The sequence below is a fragment of the Oncorhynchus keta genome, chromosome 26 (assembly GCF_023373465.1).
Source record: "Oncorhynchus keta strain PuntledgeMale-10-30-2019 chromosome 26, Oket_V2, whole genome shotgun sequence".
Taxonomy (NCBI): domain Eukaryota; kingdom Metazoa; phylum Chordata; class Actinopteri; order Salmoniformes; family Salmonidae; genus Oncorhynchus; species Oncorhynchus keta.
Window position 1 is genome coordinate 42,318,014 of NC_068446.1, and position 8,605 is coordinate 42,326,618.

General features: G+C 41.2%; 1 protein-coding gene across 1 annotated transcript in view; it reads right to left on the bottom strand.

Annotated features, from left to right (window-relative positions):
• Window positions 1-8,294, bottom strand: part of ano3 (anoctamin 3) — a 141,455-nt gene extending 133,161 nt beyond the window's left edge. The window contains 1 exon segment of the mRNA XM_052480936.1: window positions 8,031-8,294. Within this exon segment, the coding sequence (XP_052336896.1) occupies window positions 8,031-8,076 (46 nt within the window). The 5' untranslated portion in view covers window positions 8,077-8,294.
• Window positions 8,295-8,605: the final 311 nt, after the last annotated feature.

Sequence of the window (8,605 nt, forward strand, 5' to 3'; positions counted from 1 at the left end):
CTACTGGGAATCAGCATAACAGGGTACAGGACTACTGGGAATCAGCATAACTACATAACAGGATACAGGACTACTGGGAATCAGCATAACAGGGTACAGGACTACTGGGAATCAACATAACAGGGTACAGGACTACTGGGAATCAACATAACAGGGTACAGGACTACTGGGAATCAACATAACAGGGTACAGGACTACTGGGAATCAGCATAACAGGGTACAGGACTACTGGGAATCAGCATAACAGGATACAGGACTACTGGGAATCAGCATAACAGGGTACAGGACTACTGGGAATCAGCATAACAGGGTACAGGACTACTGGGAATCAGCATAACAGGGTACATGACTACTGGGAATCAACATAACAGGGTACATGACTACTGGGAATCAGCATAACAGGGTACAGGACTACTGGGAATCAGCATAACAGGGTACAGGACTACTGGGAATCAGCATAACAGGGTACATGACTACTGGAAATCAACATAACAGGGTACAGGACTACTGGGAATCAACATAACAGGGTACAGGACTACTGGGAATCAGCATAACAGGATACAGGACTACTGGGAATCAGCATAACAGGATACAGGACTACTGGGAATCAGCATAACAGGATACAGGATGACTGGGAATCAACATAACAGGGTACAGGACTACTGGGAATCAGCATAACAACATAACAGGGTGAATCATATATATGTATTATGGTCTATTGTTTTGTATATTTCTATGCTGACTTTACAAAATGAACTTGCATGTAAATGGACAATAAAGTACATTTTATACCGTGTGCAGGCAATTCCCTTCTTTATCAACTACTAAAGGAACATGCTGTACCTGGTACCATTACAGTGTAAGATATTATCACTGCATTTGTGTATTCAGGCCAAAACAAATAACACATGTACATTATGTTCAAATACTGTGGTCATGTGATTATAACGAGAGGAATACTACTGATGCAGTCACATTATCTTGCTACAATCGAACTGGTACAGTGTCTAGTACCAATTGAAATGCTATAAGATGCAGCAGTAATACTGTACATTACAACGATTCAGCTCATGAAACATGCCACCAACACTTTCACATTCTTGTTCAATGTACAGTAACCGTCAAAAGTTTGGACACACCTACTCATTCAAGGGTTTTTCTTAATTTTTACTATTTTCTACAGTGTAGTATAATAGTGAAAACATCAAAACGATGAAATAACACATACGGAATCATGTAGTAACCAAAAAAACTGTTATTCAAATCAAAATATATTTTAGATTTGAAATTCTTCAAAGTAGCCACCCTTTGCCTTGATGACATCTTTGCACACACTTGGCATTCTCTCAACCAGCTTCATGAGGTAATCACCTGGAATGCATTTCAATTGACAGGTGTGCCATTTCTTACCTTCTTAATGCATTTGAGCCAATCAGTTGTGTTGTGACAAGGTAGGGGTGGTATACAGAAGATAGCTCTATTTGGTAAAAGACCAAGTCCATATTATGGCAAGAACAGCTCAAATAAGCAAAGACAAACAACAGTCGATCATTACTTTAAGACATGAAGGTCAGTCAATCCATTTCTTCAAGAGAACTGCCACAGGAAAGGAAGACCCAGAGTTACCTCTGCTGCAAAGGATGAGTTCATTAGGGTTAACTGCACTTCACAAATTGCAGCCCAAACAAATGCTTCAGAGTTCAAGTAACAGACACGTCTCAACATCAACTGGCTGTTTGTCTGTCTGTGTGTCTGCCTGTCTGTGTTTCCATCTCCTTCTGCTGTCAATTCAATTCAATTCAAGGGCTTTATTGGCATGGGAAACATGTGTTAACATTGCCAAAGCAAGTGAGGTAGATAATATATAAAGTGAAATAAACAATAAAAATGAACAGTAGACATCACACATACAGAAGTTTCACAACAATAAAGACATTACAAATGTCATATTATATATATATATATATATATATATACAGTGTTTTAACAATGTACAAATGTTAAAGGACACAAGATAAAATAAATAAGCATAGATATGGGTTGTATTTACAATGGTGTGTGTTCTTCACTGGTTGCCCTTTTCTCGTGGCAACAGGTCACACATCTTGCTGCTTTGATGGCACACTGTGGAATTTCACCCAGTAGATATGGGAGTTTTTCTAAATTGGATTTGTTTTCGAATTCTTTGTGGATCTGTGTAATCTGAGGGAAATATGTCTCTCTAATATGGTCTCTCTCTCTCTCTCTCTCTCTCTCTCTCTCTGTCTCTCTCTGTCTCTCTCCATCTCTCTGTCTTTCTCCCTCTCATTCTGTCTCCCTCCGTCTCTGTCTCTCTCTCTCTGTATCTCTCTGTCTCTATCTGTGTCTCTCAGTCTGTCTCTCTCCGTCTCTGTCTCTATCTGTGTCTCTCAGTCTGTCTCTCTCCGTCTCTGTCTCTCTCTCTCTGTATCTCTCTGTCTCTATCTGTGTCTCTCAGTCTCTCTCTCCGTCTCTGTCTCTCTCTCTCCGTCTCTCTCTCCGTCTCAGTCTCTCTCTCTCTCACTCTCTCTCTCTCTCTGAGTCTGTCTCTCTCCATCTCTCTGTCTTTCTCCCTCTCATTCTGTCTCCCTCCGTCTCTCTCTCTCTCTGTATCGCTCTGTCTCTATCTGTGTTTCTCAGTCTGTCTCTCTCTCTCTGTATCTCTCTGTCTCTATCTGTGTTTCTCAGTCTGTCTCTTTCTGTCTCTGTCTCTCTCTCTCTGTATCTCTCTGTCTCTATCTGTGTCTCTCAGTCTGTCTCTCTCCGTCTCTGTCTCTCTCTCTCTGTCCCTATCTCTCTGTCTCTCTCTCTCTGTCTCTCTCTCTCTCTCTCTCTCTCTCTGTCTCTCTCTCTGTCTCTCTCTCTCTCTCTCTCTCTCTCTCTCTCTCTCTCTCTCTCTCTCTCTCTCTCTCTCTGTCTCTCTCTCTGTCTCTCTCTCTGTCACTCTCTCTGTCACTCTCTCTCTCTCTCTCTCTCTCTCTCTCTCTCTCTCTCTCTCTCTCTCTCTCTCTCTCTCTCTCTCTCTCTCTCTCTCTCTCTCTCTCTCTCTCTCTCTCTCTCTCTCTCTCTCTCTCTCTCTCTCTCTCTGTCTCTCTCTCTCTCTCTCTCTCTCTCTGTCTCTCTCTCTCTCTCTCTCTCTGTCTCTCTCTCTCTCTGTCTCGTGCTCTAACCCCCCTCTCCATGTATTAGACAATTCTGATAAGTTTAGATACAGACAAAAACAGAAGCGACATGTTAAATAATTAAACAGATATCATTAGAGTTGTGCTAATGTTCTTTAGAGTCAGTTGTACATTCATTACACAATCAATATGGGCCATAAACCCTTGTCTGCATCTTTATGGTACCATATTCCCTACATAGAGCACTACTTATGGCCAGGGCCCGCACAGGAAATAGGGTGTCATTTGGGATACATCACCAGAGAGGCGGGTTAGAAGGGAAGAGGCAGATAAATGAGTCAATTAATATCCCTGTGGATGCACATTAAACCCCCCCCTCCCCCCGCTCACCGCCGGTGACAAATGCGCCAAATATTGCCGATAATTCACTTCGGAATGAGGCGATCCGGCGTGCTGTACAATATCGGCTAGTCAAGACGGGTTGACGAATCTAGCTTTTGCCAGAGAAGACTGGATGTAGGAACACATTGCACTATACTGGAAATGAAACTGATTATGTGGGATATGCTACACCTCTGGGCCTCTTCTGTCTCTAGTACAAGTCTCCCTGTGGTCATTATGATGTCCTATCTTCTGTCTCTAGTACAAGTCTCCCTGTGGTCATTATGATGTCCTATCTTCTGTCTCTAGTACAAGTCTCCCTGTGGTCATTATGATGTCCTATCTTCTGTCTCTAGTACAAGTCTCCCTGTGGTCATTATGATGTCATGCCTCACACTACTGAAACAATAATAATAATATAATATATGCCATTTAGCTGACGCTTTTATCCAAAGCGACTTACAGTCATGTGTGCATACATTCTACGTATGGGTGGTCCCGGGAATCGAACCCACTACCCTGGCGTTACAAGCGCCATGCTCTACCAACTGAGCCACAGAAGGACCCCCTGTGTGAACCGTTCTTCCTTCTACAAAACTAGCCTGGAGTCCAAGCTGACTTAAATATTATCCATTTAGTAGATGCTCTTATCCAGACCGACTTACAGTTCGTGTATCCATCTTAAGATAAAGGAGGTAAAGGCAATAAATAGGCCACGGTGACGAAGTAAATACAATATACAGTGCCTTGCGAAAGTATTCGTCCCCCTTGAACTTTGCGACATTTTGCCACATTTCAGGCTTCAAACATAAAGATATAAAACTGTATTTTTTTGTGAAGAATCAACAACAAGTGGGACACAATCATGAAGTGAAACGACATTTATTGGATATTTCAAACTTTTTTAACAAATCAAAAACTGAAAAATTGGGCATGCAAAATTATTCGGCCCCCTTAAGTTAATACTTTGTAGCGCCACCTTTTGCTGCGATTACAGCTGTAAGTCGCTTGGGGTATGTCTCTATCAGTTTTGCACATCGAGAGACTGACATTTTTTCCTATTCCTCCTTGCAAAACAGCTTGAGCTCAGTGAGGTTTGGCCATTCTAACTTGGCCATTCTAACACCTGGATATGTTTATTTTTGAACCATTCCATTGTAGATTTTGCTTTATGTTTTGGATCATTGTCTTGTTGGAAGACAAATCTCCGTCCCAGTCTCAGGTCTTTTGCAGACTCCATCAGGTTTTCTTCCAGAATGGTCCTGTATTTGGCTCCATCCATCTTCCCATCAATTTTAACCATCTTCCCTGTCCCTGCTGAAGAAAAGCAGGCCCAAACCATGATGCTGCCACCACCATGTTTGACAGTGGGGATGGTGTGTTCAGGGTGATGAGCTATGTTGCTTTTACGCCAAACATAACGTTTTGCATTGTTGCCAAAAAGTTCAATTTTGGTTTCATCTGACCAGAGCACCTTCTTCCACATGTTTGGTGTGTCTCCCATGTGGCTTGTGGCAAACTTTAAACAACACTTTTTATGGATATCTTTAAGAAATGGCTTTCTTCTTGCCACTCTTCCATTAAGGCCAGATTTGTGCAATATATGACTGATTGTTGTCCTATGGGCAGAGTCTCCCACCTCAGCTGTAGATCTCTGCAGTTCATCCAGAGTGATCATGGGCCTCTTGGCTGCATCTCTGATCAGTCTTCTCCTTGTATGAGCTGAAAGTTTAGAGGGACGGCCAGGTCTTGGTAGATTTGCAGTGGTCTGATACTCCTTCCATTTCAATATTATCGCTTGCACATTGCTCCTTGGGATGTTAAAAGCTTGGGAAATCTTTTTGTATCCAAATCCGGCTTTAAACTTCTTCACAACAGTATCTCAGACCTGCCTGGTGTGTTCCTTGTTCTTCATGATGCTCTCTGCGCTTTTAACAGACCTCTGAGACTATCACAGTGCAGGTGCATTTATACAGAGACTTGATTACACACAGGTGGATTGTATTTATCATCATTAGTCGTTTAGGTCAACATTGGATCATTCCGAGATCCTCACTGAACTTCTGGAGAGAGTTTGCTGCACTGAAAGTAAAGGGGCTGAATAATTTTGCCTGCCCAATTTTTCAGTTTTTGATTTGTTAAAAAAGTTTGTAATATCCAATAAATGTCGTTCCACTTCATGATTGTGTCCCACTTGTTGTTGATTCTTCACAAAAAAATACAGTTTTATATCTTTATGTTTGAAGCCTGAAATGTGGCAGAAGGTCGCAAAGTTCAAGGGGGCCGAATACTTTTGCAAGGCACTGTAGCAATTAAAACACTGGAATGTCACCTCATTTGCTCACATCGTATATAGACTTATTTTCCTACTGTATTTTTTACTTTGTTTTTACTCCATGTGTAACTGTGTGTTGTTGTATGTGTCGAACTGCTTTGCTTTATCTTGGCCAGGTCGCAGTCGTAAATGAGAACTTGTTCTCAACTTGTCTACTTGGTTAAATAAAGGTGAAATAAATGTAAATTAAAGGGGGAACCAGCAGTTGCGACATCCATTTTTTGACTTATAAACTAATGATATGTACCCATTCATTGATTGTTGAATAATATAACTTGTAAAATGCCTCATGAGCTTAGTTCAACGGCGATACTCCATCAGAACCCTAAATATTTAGCTGGTTCTACTCCAATGTTTGTAAACAAAGAAAATGTAGACAAACCGTATGTATGGTTAAAACTATAATGTTGATATAATGGATGGTCAGTTGTTGCATCCATAGCTCTGTCTATGCATTTTGAGAGTGGTTGTATTTCTCCAGCCTCATCCCTCAGCTTTTTCCCAAAACAGGAACGGGGAAGGCCTCTTTGTTATCGTTTCTACTGCTGATTGCCACTTTAGGGTAGCGAGGTACAACACAAGCTCTATCAAGACAGACAGACTATTTTGGCAGTCTTCAATCATGGTCAAAATATTGTCATGTGTTACATGTTAAATGCCTATAGGACACTGACAGGCATACATTGGAGGAATGCTGGAGGCTAATACTACCTCTCTTATTACAGTTATTTTACAATGGGAAATTGTTTTCCATTACATTTAGAGGAGGACAGAGATTCCCTCGGTTACGTCCAAAATGGAATCATATTCCCTATATAGTGCACTACTTTAAACCAGAGCCCTATGGCACCCTATTCCCTATATAGTGCACTACTTTTGACCAGCGCCGCCATGGGGGATGCGACCAGACATCTCCCCTCTCATACTCTCTCCTGAATAATTCACTCACCACAGAGCAAAATAGCTTGAGTGGTGCTGTTGCTATTTCCACACACAGCATTTTTTTTAAATCATACACAGGCTTTATCCAAAATGGAAACCCCATTTCCTTTTTAATGCACTAATTTTGACCGGAGCCCACAAGGCTCAGGTGCATACTATATAGGGAATAGGGTGCCATAGGGCCCAGGTCTAAAGTAGTGCAATATATAGGGAATAGGGTGCCATAGGGCCCTGGTCTAAAGTAGTGCACTATATAGGGAATAGGGTGCCATAGGGCCCTGGTCTAAAGTAGTGCACTATATAGGGAATAGGGTGCCATTTGGGATGTACACACAGAGACAACCCACTTTACCTTTATGGGAAATAGCCTATCCCTCTTTCTTGATGATGCAAGATGTTTATGTGCCAATTGTAAAACTGCAATTCAGTGCTACTTGAATTGAATCACATTTTCCTGAGAAATGTATATATTTATACATTTATATACCTATATATATATATAGGTATAGCCTAACAACAAATAAGTTATGCAGTATCTATGTGTTTATAATTCTGCATTTTAACTTTCAAAGTAAAGATATTTGAGATGCAATTAGTTCAGAATGTGAAATGATCCATTCTCAAAAAATTATTTTCGAACACAAAGCGGATGTAATAAATGTAACCTACATTGCCATAACTGTATCGTGATATAAATCAAATAATTAACACCGAAGGTGTTTATTTTTAACAGTTTGGGGCTCATTTTGTCCAATAAAAAAATAACTTCAATAAGGCTGGTAAAATGTAGGTGTCTGTAGGCTATAGAAACCAAAGTCAGATCGATGATAATGGGCCATGAAAATAGTGAAACTAACGATCAAATGTAGCGGATTTATGGGCGCGAACAGAATAAAAAAAAGGCACATTTTTAATGAATATCATGCTACATAGATAGAAATTATATTGTTCATCAAAAGTCAATGCATTACAATGGTCAAATGACAACGAATGGAAACATATATTTGCATGTTTAGAGAACCGTCAACTCTGCGGCACCCATCCACGCGACCCTTTTACCACAGCGCGCGGGCAATGAAGGCGCACGCTCGTGACTGCTTGTCGTTTCAAAAAAAATACTGAATTCCAAAAACTCGTAAACAATGTACAAAAACTTCACTTCGACCATTAAATACTTCAATGACACGACTCGCATATTCCAAACTAAACAAACAGAACCTGCAACTACTAACCTTTCTGCTGCTTGAAGGACTGTATGGAGCCCGAGTGATGCACCATAGTGCCGTTTGGTTGTTGATTATTATTCCCCCACACCCCGTAAATACTATTCCGTATTTCGAAAAGCAAGGTTACCGAATAGGGAAACTATGGTGGGATTGCGTAGGTGTTCTCGCAGCTATCATCCATGCCCAGTATACTATAGTCATCACAGCAGCGATATCTAAAGCGATGCGGAAACCACAACAACACCTGTACGGAGTACCGTCCCCTCCGCATGCTCCCCATCCGTGGCTGTTGTCATGGTAACGAACCGGAGGGGCGGTCCGGTGATGGCACTGGTTCCTTCCCTCCACCTCCTTTGCACGGACACAGCTGACCTGGTTCTGAATTTAGGCTAGATTGTCTCTATAAATGGCCAGTCTTTTGAAAATAACAATACAAAATCATGTCAATTTTCATTTGGTATAAGATTATCATCAACCCTTAGGGTCCACCTCTGTCATCACACCATCCATGACTTATTGTCTGGCACCATTACCTGAGGGGAACGCATTTGTAAGAAGACTTGTGAGATATAGTTGTGAGA